The sequence below is a fragment of the Sceloporus occidentalis genome, unplaced genomic scaffold, assembly GCF_023333645.1.
Source record: "Sceloporus occidentalis isolate IW3139 unplaced genomic scaffold, rSceOcc1.0.p SCAF_7, whole genome shotgun sequence".
Lineage (NCBI taxonomy): Eukaryota > Metazoa > Chordata > Lepidosauria > Squamata > Phrynosomatidae > Sceloporus > Sceloporus occidentalis.
The window spans coordinates 15,799,714-15,821,680 of record NW_028316987.1 but is presented as its reverse complement, the minus strand read 5'-3'; the positions used below and the strand labels follow the sequence as shown (position 1 = coordinate 15,821,680).

The 21,967-nt window shown below is 42.6% G+C and overlaps 1 protein-coding gene across 5 annotated transcripts in view; it reads right to left on the bottom strand.

Moving 5' to 3' along the window:
- LOC149309265 (disintegrin and metalloproteinase domain-containing protein 11-like) overlaps positions 1-21,967 on the bottom strand; it is a 77,510-nt gene that overhangs the window by 48,475 nt on the left and 7,068 nt on the right. For all 5 annotated transcript variants that reach the window (XM_089532071.1, XM_089532074.1, XM_089532075.1 and 2 more), the window contains exons 3-4: positions 8,884-8,960; positions 2,783-2,849 (exon numbers count right to left, since the gene is read on the bottom strand). In XM_089532071.1, coding sequence (XP_089388197.1) covers positions 2,783-2,849; positions 8,884-8,960 — 144 coding nt within the window. The remainder of the gene's footprint in view (positions 1-2,782; positions 2,850-8,883; positions 8,961-21,967) is intronic.

Below are 21,967 nucleotides of genomic sequence, written 5' to 3'. Positions count from 1 at the left end.
TCCCAGTCTAGGAGAAAGGTAGGGTCTAAATAAAATGATGATGATGATGATGATGATGATGATGATGATGATGATGATGATGATGATGAAAAAAATAAATATAATCTGTCTTACCATAGTGAGAAAACCTGTCCTGTGTATGTTCAAGCATCTGATGCTAATTGATAACAGGCAACTGCAACCTTTATTTTGGTCTGTCTTGATCTCTGACTTTAAACGAGACTAGAACTAGAGACTGCTTCAAGCAGAGGATGCTTTCAAAGCAGTGGTACTCAAATTTTTTACCCTTTGGTCCCCTGCTTTATATCTACATGTGGACATTGTGTGCTCCTCCCCACTCAAAATAGTATATGAATAAAAGTATGTTGGTTTTTAGTGTGTGTATTTTCATTTGCACATTCATGCATATTCATATTTTAAAATTTTATAAGGAAATAACGTTCAAATTAGAACAATTTTAGTTAAATAAATTCAACATTTAACTCAACACATAGGTAAATTTTCCATTAAAAAGTTTGAGTAGAGGAGGAAAAGGAGGGATCAGAGCCTCCAAGTCTCATGCACCCCTTGAGCAACTCTTGCGTTCCACCCCACAGTTTTAGTACCTCTGCCTTCAAAAAGAGAACTGTCCTTTCTCAAGTAGACATACACACACACACAAATGTGAACAGGGCACTTTATATATGACTTTGGTCCTAGATTTCAATAGTGGGAAAGACAACAAAGAACAAGAAAAAGTTCATAGAGAGGATGACTTTCAAGTCACTAGAAATTGAAGTCTTTCCAAGCTTTGGCCCTGGAATTAAAGCAAGGCAGAGAGAGAAGCTTCAGAATTTAAGTGAGTTTGGTGATGTTGATGATGATGATAATGATGGTGGTGGTGATTATGCAAGAACTGGGAGAGCATTTTAAGAGAAACAGAGACTTTCAGAAGCAGCAAAGATAACAGACATGGGAAGAGCCAGGACATGTTCAAAGAGAAGAGCTGAGGGTCAAGCAAGGACATGGAGGGAGCTTTAAAGCTAAGGACAAGGATTTTTTGTTAAATACAGAAAGGGAACAGGAAACTGATCTAGGGATTTATGGAAGGGTACAGCATAGCATGCACAACAAGAGAAACAAATGAGTTTGGCACTGGTTTCTGAGTTCTGGATATTGTAGCTAAAGAACTATACAAAAGCTACAGAAAGAAAAGTTGGAGGAACCAAGGTGGGAAATGACTAAAGCATGAGCCCAAGGTGTACCTGAAGGGGCCGATTTTCAGTTATGTGCATGCATCCTTCCCCAGTTTGGCACTACAACTCCAATAAACCCTGGCTGGCATGGCCATAATGATTGGGGATGCTGGAAATTATGTAGTCTGGCACATCTGGTGGGTACTGGGTTGGGGAAGGCTATCAGACTAAAGGGACAAGTGACAAGCCTTGGTGTGAGAGCAAGTGTTGAGGGATTAAAGGAGAGAGAAATATAAAAAATCATGTCCAGGCAGGCAGTGATTTTATCAGTGGATAGGGAGAGGCATAAGAAAACCAAGAGATGCCACTTTCCATTAATTGCTGGATGCTGCCACATGGCTGATGAAGGACACGGCTTGGCATATGTGTCTTCTGGACCATGTGCACTGCAGTGCAGGTGGGGGGTGATACAGAAATAGGGACCAGCAGGGGTACCCTCTGTTCAGGAGACACACCACCCTTCTCCCTAGTCTCTCTCCTACGTCTTTCTATGCACAGTTCACGTGTGTCTGCAGAAGCTGGTGTTTAAGGTTGCTGCAATGTGGTAGGCAAGGAAGCTAGCAAGCCAGCCAGGCAGCCCCCTCCTACTCCTTCTGGTGTCTATTTATAGAAAACAGGGTGGTTCAGGTTAGCTCAGCTGGGGATGGGGGAAGCCAGAGCTCACTGCAAAGCAGGGGAGCAAGCGAGGTGGGGGTGCATCAGAGAGGACTCAGAGGATCTGGTTGTAACTGCATGTGAGTGTGTTTGACCAACCACTTAGCAAGCACTTAGCATTATTGATGCTCTACTTGTGAGGCGCTCTTTTGCACCAATGCCTGGCTTTGTGAGCAGGGCTATTTCTGGAGCGCCCATTCATTCTTTTTTCAGACTCAGTGTCTGCAAACCACCTCTTTGCTTCAGCAGTGACAGAGAGCAAAAGAGAGCCTCCTCTTAGCCACAGGCTTTCTGCTGCCCCACCCAGATAGTGCTTTCATGCTTCAGGCTTCAGGGGGCATTAGATGCCAAAGATCTAGCCTGGAGCAACAACACACCACATAGCATTTACGTTTTTAGACTATGGTTTTATGAGAAAACTAGCCAGGCACAATGAGTTAAGATATATGGGAAGGGAGAAGGATACGGAGGATGAGAGAGAATGCGGTGGTGGTGGGGAGGGCAGATACAGAGAGATACAAAGAGAGGGAGAGGTCCAGGGTATCAGACCCGCCTGGAATCCCCATCCTCTGACTCAGTCAGGAATCCTGGTGGTTCATAACTACAGCAGAGCCACTGAATAAATTGTTGAATGGTGAGTCAACACACTTGTTCGTTGTTGTGTGCCTTCAAGTTGTTTCCAACCTACTGTGGCCCTATGATGACCCTATCACGTAGGCGATTCTTAATAATTAAACGGGTCTACTTTAACTATAGGATTTAGGTCTCAACAGCCCAGACTCCTAAAGACATTGAATTAGGAAGCACTGGCTAAGATTAGCAAAGAGGAGAAGTCACTATACATGGCTCATAGAGGACACTGAGCAAAGCCTCCAAAGCCTGTCTCTCCTTACCGTGATGTGGCTGGCATTTCCATCCTGTCCAAAATGGCGTTCCACATAATGTGAAGAAAGCAGGTGGCTGAGGAGAGAAAGGAGAAGAGACTCAAAGACCACAATTGAGAGATGAGACCATACCCTATTCCTTCCCTCCATTTTCTCATTCCCTTGAGGAAACCCAGACTTTGATGGGTCTCCTCAGACTTTGATGGCTGAGCCCCCGTTTTGGTGAAGGCAGGATATAAATGAGATTCACAACAACAGCAACAACAGCCCATGTCACTTCTCTTGCCGCACTTTTCTGTCACCATTTTGCCCATCCACCTTTGCTTAGGATGGCTTCTAGCATCTAGTCTCTAGCTGGCAATTTTATTGTGTTCAGGTATGTTATCATAAGGAGGCTCAGTAATCCATAGAGTCTAAGACAAGCCCACTTGTTCCCCACACCAACTTGTATGGGATTCTACTTCCCCTTCTTTGGGCATCCTTTGACCTTCCTCCCTTTAGTTTGATAGCTTCATCCTCTAGGTCTCTCTCAGCCTAGCTTTGGACCTCTATCTGAATATTTTAGGCCAAGAGATTACTTGGAAGAAAAAGGAAGTGATTTGCCTAAAGGTTAAACTAGATTATTATTATTATTATTATTTTACATAGTGGTGCTCCCCCAAGTTGTGAAAGACGTCTGTTACCCACAGCATGAGATTTGCCTTACCTACATATCTTGCAGGAAGGTAAACATAGGCTTAATTTGCAAATCTGATTGCTGAAGCACATCTTTGAATAAATCCCATTGTGAAAGGGAAATCTTGTTACCCATGGGGAATACACATTCTCCTTAACTCTAGTCTGACCCTCCACTACTAGGAATTGCAATTATCTCCTTGGTGAGTCTAGTTTGAGAAAAAGCATTCCTGATATGTGGAGTGCTTGGGATTTATAGGTTGTGATGGAAAGCCACTCTACATATTTCTGATGACACTATTTATTAGACATGTTCCAAGATGTTTATTGTTTCGTTTAGTTAAATCTACCTTTCAATTAAGTAACCTTCAAGGAAACCTATGAGAGACAAAGACACAGACACAGACACATGAAATGCAGCCAGCCTTGGCCCACTGGCTACTGGCAGAATTTCACCCTCTCAAGGCAAATCCCAACACTGAAAATAGGTCCTGGGGCTAAAAGGTGTCTCAAATTAATTATTGGGGCATCAGGGCTCCCAGTGAAATTGGGCACTAATAGCAAGGGGTGAAACTCAATTACCTGACATGTCGGTGAATCACACAGTTTCTAGTTACAATCCACGACAGATCATTAGCCACCTCGTCTTACAGGTAACCTGGGGCCTTGAGCTTAGTTTACTTTCAGGATAGAGCAGGGAGGGCAGAAATGATTCCAGATGCCCCATTAAATATTCAAGGGCACTCACCTAATCACAGCTTGTATCAGAGAGTCTGCTGTATCAAAGAGCAGGGAGAGATAAAAACCACCACCTCCCACAGACACAGATATTCACACATTGTTGAGAACAACTATGGAGGGAGAGCCAAATGTGTTCACAATATCACACAGGTCATAGAATAGCAAATCACTGCTCACAAGCATTGGCTTTCTTGCAGTATTGTCATGAAGCTGTTCACATATTTGCACATTATCCATCCATGCAAGCTCACAATACAGGCGTCGATAATTCCATTGTGTCCCCTGCTCTGCAGTTGTGAGCATGTTCTCAGGCACATAGTTTCACTCACATTAGCTTAGGGTACATGTACACTGTAGAAATAATGGAGTTTGACACTGCTTTAGGTGCCATGGCTTCATCTTACAGAATCCTAGGATTTGTAATTTTGCAAGGCATTCCTTGGCAGAGAAGGCTATAGGTCTTGTAACACTACATATCCCAAGATTCCATAGAATGGAACTACAGCACTTAAAGTGGTGTCAAACTGCATTATTGCAACAAGTTAGCTGCACTGTTAGTTCTACATATACACACAAATGGGATTTTTATGTGCATTGTCAATTATGACAGCAAGCAAACTTTCATAAACAGCACCACAAATACTCATGCAAAATCACTACTTTCTTGCATTATTTGCACACAGAGAAACCTCAACACCAACCAATGTACAATGACACAACCCCATCCCTCCATGTCAAGACATTTGTGTAATAAATAAAAATACTTTCATAGTTACTGAGGGGCAGGAATCAGGGTCCACTAGGGCATAGCCCTCAGAATCTTTGTTCATTGCCAGCACTGTGCTCCAGAATATGGGACCTCCTAAGAATAGTGTGCCTTGGAGCACTGAGAGAGTGACTTTTCTTCTCCATTGAACAACCCTAGCCTGCCTGGCATTATCTGAAGTTAAAGGGCAAGGCAGGGGAGGCAAAGGGTACAACCTTCTAAGAGTACTTATGCTTCCACACTGGAAGTTCATTTTAGAAACTGAGAACTGTTGGCGGCGGCGGGGGGGGGGGGGGGGTTACGTCTTCTTGTTCTCTTCTTGATGATTCATCTGACATCAAGATTCACAATAAGGGAGGAGAATTGTGCAAAACAACACAATGCTCAATGTCATAACCACACAACCAGTTGAGTCCAAAATAGCCCCATAAAAATGAATAGGACAATGATGATGTTGATGTGTGAGCCCTCTCCATAAGCAACAAGAACCAGTCCACATATGCACTCCTTCATACAGAGAGAGAGAGAGAGAGAGAGAGAAACAGCTGGGCATTTAGACTTTTCCCTCATACACACACATCTTGCTGCACTTACCTCAGAAGGCCATAAGGAAAACAAGATCAAGAGCACCTTGCTGCTCCCATCCAGTCATGCTCAGTCATATTCAGTCACTTCTGTACTTGAAGACCTGCCTACCCAAACTGTACCATGCATCAGCTCACACATCTTCATGTGATAGTTCAACAGGCTTGCTGTCCCTTATAATTTCAGTGAATATGTTCTTTGTCCCGTGCCCATATTCTAGCAAAAAGAGCTTGAACAACACCAATGGTTTTCTGTCCCATTACAAATGTTCATTAACAAGGAAAATTCCATCATCACTTACTGTTGTTATGAATGGTCACCAATACTTTATCTTAATGCTGAATTGTCACGGGCTATATCTCTTGCATTTCATGGGCATTTGGACATATTGTTTATATTCCATTCTCTCTTTGTCTTACTCTCTCAGACCATGTATTCATACAGATATACCAGCAAAGTGAGGTTAATATTACATGCACCTGTTGATATGGGCACAAGCTTATGCCACCTGTTCATCTTTAAGGAGCAAGACAATGCTCATATTTTGAAAAACAGGAGACCCAAATGGAAGCCTACTTGAGATTCACCCTCCCACTTCTACAGAAAATTAATCTATACTCGCATCCCTTTTAGAATTCCTGTTTCTATTCACTTTATAACTTCAAGTGCAACTACAGCATCTCTGTATTTTCCACGTAATGTCTTGCCAGTACATAAGAGACAGATTTCTAAACAAAGACCAAATGGCTCAAGGAAGCCCACCTTTTCATAAGTCTTCCATACACTCCATATATTCATGGGATTCAGCTATAGTGCAGGGGATTGAGGAGCAGACATTTTTGTGTATGGTCAGAGGTACTCTTGCCTATATTATTCACATCTCGAAGGAGCATGAATTTGAATATAACCTAAGAATTCTTTTGCATGATCAGATCTATATTCAATTAATCCAGCAATGTTTCCACACATAAAGATGGACATCTAGCTGTGCAGGACATAATGGATATAATGTCATGTTTGCCACAGAATCTGCTAGTCAAGAGTTCTTCCATTGAACATGGGGGTCCCATTCATTATTATGAATGGATAATCATTTATCCACTGCAAATTTGTAACATGATTTTTAAAGGGCATCTGAATCAATGGGCACAACTAAAAAATTTAATCCCAACTCCTGGGAGTTAACTACAACTGCCACTGGCCAAGCTGGTAGAGAAATCCTGGTAGCTATATCTCCCAAAGGTAACTTTTCCAGGAGCCAATGTTAATTATGCTTTGTATGAAGATGTCCTTTTGTCTGTCCCTTTTCCATGACCCCGACATCTAATATTATGATTGTGAAAGAAAACGCATCAACTGTTTCTATCAATAATCCTTGGTCATTTCTGCTGCCCACCTTTTTCTATCTATATGATAATAATTTTTGATACAGGGCAATTCAAGCTGAACACAGTATTCTAAATAGGACCATAAATTTATATAATGATATTCACTGTTTATAGTTCCAGAGCAGTTCCCTTCTTAGAAACTCCATACATTTGATTTTCCTTTTGCTTTATTGCTAGACTGTTGAAACCTACAGTGAGTTCTCCGCCAGATTACTCCAAGATCTATTTCCTCACTCTTCAGAGCCAGTTTAGGAAAAAGTCCTGGTGGCACTGAAAGGGATTCCTTGACTAAGAGCCAAGGTATCATCAACAGGAGCATATGATACAGCTCCAGCTAGCAGTGCTGTTCCATACCATTTTGCCATCAAAGGCTGAGCAGAAAATGCTGCCCCTTCCTTGAAATTAAAGTGCCTTTTACAGATCAGGGTCTTTTCACATCTAAGGCAGACAGTACCTCTTCTCCACCCAAAAATACAATGTGTGTACATCTCTGTGTGCCTTCAAGTCACCTGTCAACTTAGGGTGACCTCTTGAATTTTATATGTTCTCAGGCAAGGAAGATTCAGAAGTGGTTTTGCCAGTTGCTTCCTCTGAAGTATAGGCTACAGTACTTGATATTCATTGGCAGCCTCCCATACAAGTACAAACGATGGCTGACCCTGCTTAGCTTCCAAGATCAGACAGAATCTGATACCTTTGGGGTATTTAGACAGGGCAGTAATAAAAACATAATAACAATAAATTAGAACCAGCATGGCATAGTGATCTGAATATTGGATTATGACTCTGGAGACCAGGGTTCAATTCCCTGTTTAGCCGTGAAACCCACTGGGTGGCTTTGGGCACATCACACTCTCTCAGCCTCTGGGGAAGGCAATGGTAAACCTCCTCTGAACAAATCTTGTCAAGAAAACCCCATGATAAGTTCACCTTTGTGTCACCATAAGTCAGAAACGACTCAAGGGACACAACAACAACAACAAACAAACAATAATAATAAATTAAATAACCAACTCCGTTGCTCTGTAATGATAAAGAAAATCAACTGCCTTAGTTGACCACCTCATTCTGCTTTATGAGAGGCCTCTGTGTTAGATAAAGTGCTCTACTTCCCACTTAAAACAGAAGCATCAAATATGAAGACATCAAGTTGCTCCTTGAATGACATCACTGGTGCATCTAGCCCAGTATGACCTATGCTCTTCAAGATCTCAGGCAGGGTCTTTTGCTGCCAAGATCCTTTTAACTGAAGCTGTTGGCAGTGACAGTGAGTGACTCCCATTTCATAGGGGTGGTGAATCCACTCCTGGCTTTAAAGAAGATTTCCAAGGTTCCCCAAATAGGTTCAGCATCTTGGAACGCTCTCTTACAGCTGCATACCTGGAACAGATTCCCCATCCCAACAACTACCACTGGTTGCTCGGCATTATTACTACTGGGTCTACATGTTTTAATGCTCTATCCCTTATTAAAAGCAAACAGACTTCCATGTTCCTGGAAAACCAAGACATTACAAATAAATATTCTAGGCTAGCCTACTCTGTGCAATGGCCAGAGCTCAGAAAAGATACTTTGGGGGACTACAAGTACCAGAATTCCCAAGCCAGCATAATGATGCTCTATGACATGTTCACTTGCTATTTAGAAAGTGGTGCATATATGTGTACATGTATACATTTCCCTCCTTTACTTATGATCTGAAATTATGCAGCCCTTGAAGGTTAAAGTTAAGGATTTCATCATATATGCATTACAGTTCCACTTTACAGTTCTGTTGTTCCTGCATCTTGGCTCCATCTGCCTGGGCGGATTTTCATGGCCACAAAATCAGTCTGACCAATGTCTTCACATACACCCCCCCCCTCTCTCTCTCTCTCTCTCACACACACACACACACACACACTTGTTCCTGCACCTGAACCCAAAGGAGAGTAACCATCAATCAAAATACTTACTGGTTCAATTCAAGGTCCAAGGTGAAGGCTGAGCCAAAGGCATGGATGAGGAAACTCACTTGGGCCAAATGTATAACCTAAAGGGAAGAGAGAGAGAGAGAGAAAGATGGGTCCTTCTGTGGCATTTGCTTTTATTTGCAGGACGTCAGCAGAGAAGTGGAGAACAGGGGGCCTTGGAGATGTCTCATCCATAGGGTCGCCATGAATCGGGGTTGGCTCAAGGGCAGTTAACAACAACGAACTGGCTGTATAACTTATACATGTGTGATTCTCAAATTTTACCCTTGTGACCCCCTTTACATCCATATATGGATGTCACACACACCTCTCAATGTAGTGTATGAATAAAAATATTTGTTTGTTTAGTGTGTGTATATTTGTACATTCACGTGTATTCATATTTTAACATTCTATAAGGAAATAGTGCTCCTTCTCCTACAGACTGAGAGACTCCAAGCGCTCTATTTGCTTTTCTATACTCCTCCAGGACAGAAAAGGCTTGTGAAGAGGAGGAAGAGGGATCAAGACTTCTGTCTCATGCCCTCTTTGAGCAACTCTTGCATCCCACCCGGGATCTCACCCCCCCCTTCTGAGAATCACTGCTTTACATCAGTGCTTACAGGATTGTTCAACAATAGCATTCAACACTCTTGCTTTGCAAATCTACGTGCAAATTGTCTGATCATATTAATTCCTTGTTACATCTACTTGCTTCACTCATCTTCTCCCTTCACTGTACTGACTTCCTCCTTGTTGAATTATAGATTGCAAATTCCTTGGTACAGAGGTGGGTGAGGTTTGTTATTAAAGCCACTACCATTTACAATAGGGGACTGCATAAAGAGGAGAGTGTCCTTATACATGTGCAGAGTGCTGTTTTCCCACCCCCATCGATGAGAGCCCCATACTGCACATCTTTTTTTTAAAAGCAAGGGTGAGCACTTCATAGGGCCTCAAGTCCAAGTGCCTTTGAGCTTCAATATGTTTAATTTTTTAAAATGAAGTAATAGATTTATGGACCCATGCCAGTAACAGTTTCCAAAGTGATTTTTTTAATGAACTGAGCAGGGCAGCCTTTGCAAGGAAGCACTGGCTGTGCCAACTGTAGAACGACAGCATGCTAACATGGCCAAATGACAAACAGGGTCAAGGGAACAAGCTAATTCCTTCCTTGGAAAAGGAAGTAAATACTGTAGGTATATTCAACTATAGGCTTACCTCATATATAAGTTGAGGGCCAGTTTGGGGGTCAAAATTACGGATTTTGATATGACCCATGGATAAGTCAAGGGGAAAACCTAGGAGCATGTAACAAACTATCTAAAGGATTGAAGCAAAAAACTTGCAAGATTCCAGCAAGCATAACTGTGCTCATACTAAAGGTTGGCTGGATGAGGGATGGTTCCATTTTTAAAATAAGAGTTAAGGTACAGTACTTACATTGACCCATGGACAAATCAACTCAGATTTGGGGGGGGGGGGTCCATTTGTTTACCAAAATTTTTAGACTTATACACGAATATATATATATATATATAGTGTGTACCAACTTGCTTCTAGCATTCACACCAGTGTGGAATACCACTTGGGGATGTGGATCTTGGGAAGCAGTGAAGAGGGAGAACAAAAGTGAGAGAAGGAGTTGATATTTTAGAACCTGCTGTCTGTAAGAGCTGGTGAATGCATGCACAAACTAATGGGATTGTGGAGTCATTTTTGTTTGCTAATGTGCATAGTAGAATTTATTGGACACATAAGATCTGCAGCTCAAGATAAAGCCCTATATGAGTCTAAAAGGAAGCAGCTCCAATGAAGGTTAAAGTAAGTACTGTATGTAGAGAATTTCATCATGAATGCATTACAAAACTGTACCTTGCAAGGAGATATTTAGAACAGCAAATTGTAGTGAGGAAAGAGGGAGCTTGGTCTTTCCTTTCCATGGGTCATGTGTCAAATCTCTCTCTTATAAAACCATCAGTGTTGGTCAGTACTGTATTTCATTCTGACACTTCCTACAGAAGGTAAGATACTCACAAACAATCAGTACCATCAGAACAATTTAGCTAACACCTGCAGGTATATGACAGGCAATGCCTAAAATACTTTGGATGTTTCCTAATGGTTGAGCATACTTGCAAGGTATTTTGGTTCAGAAATTGTTTTTACCATGCCTGGGTTCAGACTTGGAATGTGTGTGTCAAGTAACAAAACAATGAGTGTTATTTTCCTCACTTTCTGACTAAACATGTTCCACCACTGTGATTATGGGTTTCCATGTCAGAAGAAAGCTGTTGCTTTGCTCTCTCTTGGGAATGAAATGTGTATTCTCTAGAACAGAGATGTTAAGCCTGGGGTGGTTGTGAAAAAATTGGGGGAATCCTTCCTTTTTTCTGTCCCCCCCCCCCAAAAAAAAACCCATTATCAACTATTTTCCTTTAGAATGATGAATAAAATGTTTAAGACAGGTGTTCACATATTTACTCCCCCAGAATCTTTTCTAAAACCTATTTAAGAGAGAGATGACTATGTAGGACATTATCTAGCCATTACAATTCCTGGTTTTCTTTTGCTCCTTCTTGGTTGTTTTGATGGGAATGAGTGTGTTTTGTCTGCTTGGTACTATAGAGAACCAGTGGAGACAAAATAATGTTCTTTGTTTTAATCATGTTGATGTTTTTGTCTGTTTTTATGGGGGGTGTTTTGTTTTGTTTTGGCCGACAAACTGACAAATCAAAAGGGATTCCTTACAGCTCTCGTGTTCCTTATTGTTCAGAGCTTTTTAAGCACCATTTGTCACAAAATATAACATTTTAAAAAGTTCAGTTGCTAATTATATTCTAAATAAACTGCACTTTTAATATATCACAAATGATACTTCTGTGCCAAAGCACGTTACATATAATGTATTTTATGTTCCTAAAGTGGCAATATTACTTTCGGTCTGTAAAGGGTGCTAATACTGTGTTTTTCTGTTCTTCTAAAAAACTCCTTTTCTCCACCATCCAAAAAACTTCCCTCCAGGGCTTGAAGACATCTACAAATTTTACATCTCTACTTTAGAATAGGAACTGAAGACTGAAAAAGTTGCCAGTAATTTGAATAGATTGAGACAGATGTTAAAATATCCATGCTTCTGGAACTGCAAGATGTACAGCTGATAAACAAGGCAGTTCCATTTGAATATGATGACTAATAGTTTCTGGTTGACCAATCCTTTAGACCAGATTTGGGCCACCTTTGGCCTTCCAGATTACAGGACTACAACTCCCATTGGTCATGGGATCCTGGGTCCATGGGGTTTGGACTACAGCTCCCATAATCTCACAATATCTTTGTCCATAACAACTGGAGCTGATGAGTGCTGAAGTCCAAAATGTCTAGAGCACCAAACATTCTCCATCCCACTCTCACGCAAGACATTTTTTAAAGTAATGCTAGTGTGCCCAGTCCTAGCTTTTGGATCCCCAGTGGAGACCAATGGACACACATAGTTAAATCAATGGACACACACAGTTAAATCCTGCAAGTTACTGAGAAACAAAAATACAAATATATCTCTTTTGCAGTCTCAGAGCAATTTTTTAAAGCTTTGAAAAGCATTCTGGGGTGTTTTCTTCTTTTTAACGCAGGTAGTGTATTTTCTGGAGTAGGATGATAAAAATTGCTAAGATATTGATGTGTGTATATGTATTTGCAGCTCTGCATTGACTTTCTCCTTTAAAAGAAAAGAAAAGAAAATCACTTTCACCACAATCCCGATGTCAGGACTGTATACAATACAGAGGTTTACACGCATGACCCTTATGAATAGGAAAATCGGACAATTACTTTTGTTTAAAAAGGCCCTGCTCTCATCCTCTTTAAAACATTCTCAGACAGTGATTATCATCACATCTTGTAGCAATGAATTCCATAAACTAGTGATATAGTTTGCCAAGTACATCCTTTTTTTTCTGTCCTGGATGTATTGGCATTGACGGCATGCAATCTAGGACCAAATTCCAATACCAAAAGAAAAAACAAGGGAAAAAAAGTATCCCTTGTATGAAGAACAGACAAAGTCAACCCAGCTAGGGAAATAACCTCATACAAAGCCTAGGGAAGGCAAGAGCTATGTGAGATCTTGGCACGAAGGCAGGTGTTGAGTAGAAAGGGTTGTTGGAGAGACTGTGGGAAGGAGGCAAATTAGTCAGCAGCCTAAAAGCTTTTGGGACTGAGCCCTGGCTCAAATTAAGCCCTGCTCAAATGCTGCAGCAGCAAATTGGGCTAATGCAATTTTTGGCTGTGTAATGGAAGAGAGCATGGAGGACACGAGGGTGACTAAGACCGAATATGAAGCTCACTTAAAGCATTAAGGCTAGTTCAGGTTTTGCTATTATGCTCTCTCTCTCTCTCTCTCTCTCTCTCTCTTAAAGATGGGTGAGACAGAGAAAGGAAATGCAGAGTGAAGTTACAAGAACATTTCAAGGACTGAATAGCAAGATTTCTAGGGCGAGAGACGTTCAACATATTTAGCTGCAATCAAAAAATGACAAAAGAGAAGACACTTTGTACATTTCAAACATAACAAACATTTCTCATTGGACTAGTTTCGGGCAGCCAATATAGCTTTGCATAAACATGCTTCAAATTCTGATTTACATATGAATCCAGTGGCCAAATAATACCTCAACTCCTCCCCAACCCATCCTTTATCATCCATATTCAATGGGCCCTCCACATTCACTGGGGTTAGGGGCTCAGGATCTGCATGAAAGTGGAAAAAATGCAAATAAAAAGCATATTTATTTTTACCAAGAGAACTTTTCTAAGAATCTCTAGGTCCTCCAGTGCAACTCTGTTCTCAACATCTACTGGATGCTGACTACAGAAGTGTGCTGGAGGACCTACAAATGCCTAGAGAAGCATCTCTCTAGGAATCTCTAGGTCCTCCAGCACAACTTCCAGAACCTGAGTACAGAGTTGCACTGGAGGACCTAGAGATTTCTAGAGACAACATAGTAATAAAATCTGTGAATAATGAAATCCTCAAAAGTCAAAGCCGCAAATGTTGAGGGCCAACTGTACACACACAGGTGGATTAAACATCTAGTGCACAGAATCCCCCATGGGCAAGCAAAGGATGGAGATAGGACCAAGAAAATCATAAAGAAACTGGGGCGGGAGGATGATTGAAAGACCCTGGGACACCATGTCAAGCACAAGCTGTTGTAATTTAATGCAGCAGTCTTGAATCCAGCCTCTGAATTAACCTGAAGCCACTGTTGTGTAATGTTTTGAGTGCTGGACTATGACTTGGGAGATCAGGGTTTGATTCCTTGCTCAGGCATTTAAAAACAACAACACTGGGTGACTTTGGACAAGTCACACTCTCTCAGCCTCACAGATGGGAATGGCAAATCCCTTCTGAAGAAACATGCCAAGAAAATCCTATGATAGGATCACCTTAGGGTCACCATAAGTCAAAAAATACTTGGAGGCACATAACAACAGGGTATTGTATACTGGGCCCATTCCAACTTACCGGAAAATCCGTTTCTTGAACCGATTCCTGAAACTGCTTCTGAAAAAATGTAGTTCCCACTGTGTTTGTGCCAGTTTCAGGAATTGGTTCAAGAATCGGTAAGTGGCGGGGCACAGCTTGTTGGTCTGCCCCATCTCTGGCCTCTCCTGGCCCCAAAATCCCCGGTCCAGCCTCCTTACCAGTTTCTTTGACCGGCGACTGGCTTCTCTGCACCTTTATTTAAATTTCCTGCGGCCGGGGAAGCCAGAAGGAGGTCGCAGAGAAGCCGGGGGAAATCCGGGAAGGAGATCGCAAGGCTTCCAGCTTCTCTGCGACCTCCTTCCGACCTCCTTGGCCATGAGAATTTTTTAAAAGGCACAAGGAAGCCAGTCAGCAGCCAAAGAAGCCAGTAAGGAGGCTGGGCCAGGGATTTGGGGGCCAGGAGAGGCCAGAGATGGGCCGGGCCGGGCTGCCAGCGGGAACCAGGGCGGATTCAAATCCGATTAAAATCTACCTGGTTCCCACTTGGGCTGAATCAATTTATTAATTGGGCAGAAAAGGGCAGAAAGCACAACCCCCCCTTTCTGAATTGATTTCTAAAATCGGATTCAGTGGGAACCATGCCCCTTTAACCCGGATCCCGATCCCAATTTAAACGTAGTGGGAACAAGGCCTAAAAGTGTTTGAAAAACTCCATGTTGTTGTTTGTCCATTTTACGCTGGTACATATGAACTAATGCAAACTAACCAAATGATGGGGAAGGAAGGGAGCTCACAGCCCATGGGACATGGCACTCTTGTGCATGAGCTTGGCAGTGGTTCCTTTACATGAAGCCCTGGCATGGAGGAGAAACTGGAAGAGGGACAGGGAATTAAAATTAACTTCTAGCACTCAGGTTAAACTTGGGTCAAATGAACTGGGCAGACTCTCACAGAGAGGATGCTGTGAAGTGTGGAATTATAGAGGACTGTTGCTTGACAGTCCTCTTTTCACAGAAGTTATAATCAGTTTAATCAGTATTTTCACGGTGACGAAGCAAGTGGACACCAAACTGAACACCAAATTCCCTTTTAACTAAACTCGTAAATTTTGGTTGCAAGCAAGACTTTTATTTTCTTCCACCTTTCCTCTCATGCCATCAAGTTGGAAATCAAAAATGGGAATTGATTTTGTGCTGTGTTGGGAATGAGACAGTCTAGCACACAATAAATTGTTAGACTGCAGCACCCGTCAATCCCATCCAGCATGGCCACAGATTAAGAGCGATCAGGGGTCCAGTCTAATGGCATTTTGCGAGCAACATGGTCCCCTTCCCAGCCAATATACAAATATATGTGTGTATATGACAACTTGGAGTGGTTGTTAATTATTTTGAATGACATAGTGGAAAAACTCCTATAACTAACTTTCCTGAGTAAACTTGGGAGAAGATGTATGATGAGAGCAACAGTTAACGGACAGGAATGAGCCCTATTCACAGTGAAGAGAAGTAAGCTGGCACCAGAATCTAATGGAAGAAAGCAAGGATATAAAATGCACCCAAAAAAATGACCAAGGGAATGTGAACAAAGCAAATGGAAATTTTCCAAATGTGAGCAGTTTCCAGTGTCTCACTCTTTACAATGCTTGAAATTTGGGGACTGAAGGAAAATTATGGGAGTGAGGAGCACACGCAATTTTCATTTGGAGGGGCAATATCCAATTTTGCCCCATCACCACAACTACACTTCTGATGGTACCAAGTCATTCAGAATGGTGAAAGCCTAACACAACTACAACATGCTCCTGCAAGATCTGTTCAGCCTGGGTGAATGGGACGGGTGGGTGTAGGGTTGCCATAACCCGGCTGCAACCGGGTTTTTCCCGGTTTTGGCGGCACCTGCCCGGTCACGGCACGGGTGCAGCCAAAAAACGGGAAAAGCCCGGTTGCAGCGGGGTTGCTAGGCAACCCTGGGGCCTCGCTGCCCTCCTCCTCCTCCACTGCGCATGGCCGCGCGGAGGAAAAGGAGGGCAGCGAGGCCTGGGGCGGAGGAGGCTGCAGGGAGGCGGCGCCTCTTGGGCGCAGCCGCGCCAACCTCCCCGCCTCCCTGCAGCCTCCTCGCCTCCTTCCTGATCCCTGCGGGGGCCAGGAACGAGGCAAGGCCCCGGCCATCGCCGGCGGCCTGCTCACCTCCTTCCTGGTCCCTGCGGGGGCCAGGAACGAGGCGAGGCCCCGGCCATCGCCGGCGCTCTCCTCGCCTCCTTCCTGGTCCCTGCGGGGGCCAGGAACGAGGCAAGGCCCCGGCCATCGCCGGCGCTCTCCTCGCCTCCTTCCTGGTCCCTGTGGGGGCCAAGAAGGAGGCGAGGCCCCGATCCTGGCTTCTGATCGCGGCGAGGCCCGGGACCCAGGCGGGGAGGGAAAGCCTCCTTAAGTGGAGGCTTTCCCTCGCCGCTTGGCTTCCGCTCCCCACCGCGATCACGAGGGAAAATGTAGGACATAATTTTCAAATGTAGGGCACGTTTTTGTGTGTCCTACATTTGAAAATTTTGTCCTATATTTTTCCTGGTTTGGAGGTCTGGCACTATGGCAACCCTAGGTGGGTGGGTGGTGGAATTGGCAAATACAGTTCATCGTAAATCACACTGGAACAAACTTCCTAATATTACATACACACTGGTGGTGCTTGAACTGGTGATAACTAAGCAAGAAACAGGTCTTGGATTACGGGGAACAGAAGCTTTCTTGCATGCTTTGTTACGCTGATCATGCTTCAAATCTGAGTTCAGAGACTGTCATAGACTCATACTGGAACTACTACATGCAGCTTTTAAAGCACGATTGGACCCAGAACAACAGTCATGTGTCATAGTTCTAGGGGGGAGGGACCTGTAGTTGCTGTGTCCCTTTTCACTGATGGGTGAAAACTGTCAATAAACTCACAATTACACTAGCCCCCAGGGGCGAAATGTCACTGCTGAGGCAGTTGTGATATTGACAGTCATATAGTCATATGTCAGTGTCCCTCCTCTCCTCCATCCCCCCTCCCCATCACCACTCCCAAGCAACCTGATTGCCTTGGGGGGGGGGGGGAGCAGGCATTACTTAAAACTTACAGAAATGTGTGAAAAGGTTAAAAGAAATTTAAATTTAAATTTAAATTTAAAAATCCACAAAAGACATGCTGGGTAGGGCATAGGGCAGGGCGTCAGGGAGAGTCAGAAAGAGCATGTGATGGCAGCAGCAGCCCCAGTTGTGCAATTGCAAAGTTGTTTGATATTGGCTGCCCTAAAACCAGTATTCTTCAATTTTTTAAAAAAACTGACATGATTGCTGTGAGTTTGGGGCTTGTGTGGTAATGTGCTAAGTGCTCATTTGAAGAGATCCAGTGCATATTATAACTAGTGTCTTTTGTGCCCTGTAATTCCATACACAAACAAATATACTACCTATGAGATGCATCTCTCTGGCTCAGCCTGCAAGGGAAAACTAAATGCAAGAAAATAACCCTTACGGTTTCCAAATGCATCTTAAAAGTACACTCCCATTTTGTTAAAACTGCGATAATGCTCAGGCCTGCTCCTCTTTTGCTCAGTTGGAGAATTCTCAACCTCCTGGTTAAAATAAAAACGAGATTTCTAGCTTTCATTATGGCATACATTGAGCCAAATGTGCTCATTTACAGGGTGATGTTTCTGCACCCAACACAGATGTGCATTTCCAAATTCTCCTTTACCCCCCACACTTCATTGAAAAGAAGATGTTAGAAGTAAGCTCTGTTCACCATACATTAAAACTTCTTCCTTGCAGCTTCTACCTTTTTAGTATATGTTCAGTCCAGAATTATTTATGAATTGATCCCCAGTAAATCCATTCCCATGGGGGAGCAGAATTAATTACTAGTCTGCTTTTAATTTCTTGTCTCATTTATAACAAAAATGAAAGGAAGCAATAATCAACCCTCTTCCTAACCAAGGAATAAAATTAAGAGACACTTCACCTGAGCCATGTTGAATAGAAGGAAATATGCAGGGAAGAAGCTTTTAACTAAAAGTACAATTGCTCTTAAATAACTACAAATGTAATATCCCAGTTCTTGAAAGACTGACCTTTTCTTGTATGAAAAAAATAAATAAATTAGAAAAATGTCATCAATACAAATCATTTTTTTTAAGTTGCAATAATGAAGAGGGCCAATTCCAGAGTAAACACTTATTATTATTATTATTATTATTATTGTTAACCTTTATTTATAAAAGCGCTGTAAATTTACACAGCGCTGTACATACAATTTTTTTAATTAGACGGTTCCCTGCCCTCGGGCTTACAATCTAAAAACACCTCTAATGAAACTACCTTATATGCTCAGAAGCATTTGTCTTTATTATTCTATTTATTTATTTATTTATTTATTTATTTCTCTAGCCATTCCTTCAATTAACTCGTTTCTATCCTACTCTCACCAAGTGCAATAGAAGGCTGTCACAACATTGAGCAAAGTATAGTCTACAAAATCGGAGAATGATATCCACTGCAAGGTATTTAAAGTAAAATAAAATAAACAGACTGTTTTCTATCCAAAAATTATGCATTTCAATAGATCCCTGCCATGTCCGGCCTCATCAGAAGATGGAAAAATTCCTTACTACATCCCATACAGCAAGGCCCCATATAGCAAGGTGGATTCTGGGAAATGAAAGCAAAAAAAGGAAATGTCCCAAACTCTGGACCACATAGTTATTTGGCAATGTGGTTCCTGGAGAAAACTACCACCCTAGAGGCACTGGGAAGGAAAAAACAATCACAAGAGAGGACCTGTGGTTTGAACCACCTCCCCGCTGCAGTAAGTTGTGCTTGCAGGCATTGTGCTGCATTCCCACACACATACCTCCATACACCACCAGCAGCAATTCTACCTTTGCTTCCACCGTAGATGAGTGATTATCTTATTCATTATGGATGAGATCTTCTGCACACCTCCCATTTAATCTAGCTTAACACTTGCATACACCTACAGTAGAAAGAGTTTAATGGAATCCATTAAAGAGATTTTGAAGAGAAGGGGAGGGAAGAGAAAGTGTGCAGGGGAAACATTTAGAGGTGGAATTTTCTGAGAGGGAACTGTGTGCAGAGGGCATGGAAGAAGCCCTCTCACCAATACCTTGCTGATCTTCCCCTCTAGGCACTGATCTCCTGTGCCTGTGCCCAAATTCCTATGGCAATTTTTGCACCCCAAAGTAGCACATACAGTTTTGTTTTATACATTTTAAATAAGCACAGCTTTCATTTTACAGGAAAACAGTCACAGAAAGAATCGTGTCCCCTCTTCAGGAATATTACCCAGTTTGGATACCTAATCCAGTAACTCAGAGGCCCTAAACCTTTTAAGTTCCTATTAAGAAAACAATCGATAGAAATGTTAGGAGATCCAATTATGGGTCTGTCACATCTCATCTCGGTTGGCCCTAAGCCAATAACTCTCAAACTGTGTGCCATGAAGGAATTGTTTGTGTACAATGAGATATTGATCAAGACATTAAAAGTCATGGCAAACCCAAAGCACTCATTCACAAAGGAGGTTGCCTAATGCATCTCTGTATGATGTACCACTCTGCCCTTGTCTTCTTCTGTTAGTCTGTGGGGTTTGCACAGCAGAAGGCATTTAATGATTTGATCTCAGCCAATACCAAGGTTTACCTGTCCTTGGGAGAAGCTACCTGTTGCGTCTGTCCATAAGTCACTGCTCTGGGACTGACTCCTTCCAGCTGGGAAGTATTCCCCAAACAGGGACCCAGGCAGAAACTAGGGACTTTTTCACACAAAGAACATTGGAAGGTTAAAGTTAAAGACACCAGAGCTCCACTATAAGAGCAGAACATTTTCCTCTTCACTTCTCTGGATCCTGGCTATATTTGTTGAACTTATTTTCCATTCAAAGCAGTGTTACACTCTCAAGTCATTGCTACTTAACTGCATTCAATTCAGAAGAAACAAATTCAATTTATTTATGGCTCCAGATTAGCTTTTTTATTGCCTGAAATTGTGAACTTTTTGTGTCCTTTTTTAAAAAATAGGTTTTTGCAATTGTTCTCACATCCACTTGCAAATGCTCGCAGACAGCAGTTTGCACAGAGCAGGCGGAATCCATCTGTCCCCATATTCCTAACCCTTCTGCTCTCCCTTTTTGGACACTCCTCCCTTGCCTTTGCTTCCAAACTCTCTGTTTGGAACCTGGAGAGTTTTCAAAAGTAAACTCAAATGCTCTAGCGTGAGAGATATTTTTAATTTTCAAACACTAGATGCACACTATGGGGAAGGGGAGGATAAAGAGAAATAAAGGGGAAAGGAGAAAATGGTTTTAGCAGATAGGAGCATTTGAGTTTTGTAAAAATAAAAATATTATAGCAAAAGAGAAAACCTCTAAAAATATGTCAAGTGCTTTAGCATCATAGCGCTAGACTAGCGATTCCCAGAGTGGGCAGTACCTTTCCTTTGGAAGGAGGGGGTCTTCAGTCAAACTATTGGTGCACAAGAAAGACAATGGAAACCAGCAGCCTTTAAAATCATGATGGGCATATAGGTTGAATGATCCTTCTCTTTCCCCATAAAACCACCATGCAGCCTCGCTGATCGCTTAGTGTGATGGTGTCTCCCACGCTTCGGCTGCCTGTTATGAGCTCACTTCTGCAGTACCATTTTGGGGACAGACTGATTGGCTGAAGTGAGGCGTCAGAACATGTGGTGAGTGGGAGAAGAAATGGCAACTACAAAAAGGAGCTTTCATATTTGGGACCCTGCTTAAGCTTTGTGAGTTTTGCTGGGACTTGGTTGGCAGGTAGGAGCTGCGCTGCTAGTCCTGTTTTCTTTTGTCGGACAGGCCAAAAGAAGAGGTAGCAGAAGAAACAATGTTGGGGAGAGAGGATATGAAGCTGTGTGGGAAAGGCAAGTCTAAGAAAGGAGGGAGAAGTGTATCCAAGGTCAATTCTTCAAGTGTAAAGTCGAAGGCTTTCATGGCCGGCATCCATAGTTTTTTGTGGGTTTTTCGGGCTATGTGGCCATGTTCTAGCAGAGCTTCTTTCTGACATTTCGCCAGCATCTGTGGCTGGCATCTTCAGAGACTGCTTTGCCTGGAAAAATTGGGTGTATATATTCTTCAAGTCCTTCAATTCTCTTGCCTCTCTCAGATTGAGAATATTTTCCTGCCGGGGAGAAGGTTCTCCCTTTGCATCTGGTCCTCTTGGAAGCAGCAACTAAGCAGCCAGTTGAGCAGCGACTGAGAAGCCTCTTACTCACACTGGCCTTTGCAAACAAACATGGGTGAGAGGCTTCTTAGTCACTGCTCAACCAGCTGTTCAGTTGCTGGTCCCAAGATGACTGAGTGTAAAGGGAGCATCATCGGTTGCTTTGAATTTGCAGTAGACAGTAGACCTAATATCAAGAAATAGGCATCGGTGGGCACTAACATTGTCTCCAAAGAGGTAAGGAGATGGTAGCACAAAAATGTTTTGGGGGACCACTGTGCTAGACGAACAGTGTTGGGGGGAAAATAAAAGGGGAAAGGATAGAGGAGGGATATGGTTTTAGCAGGTTGGAAACTGGTCAT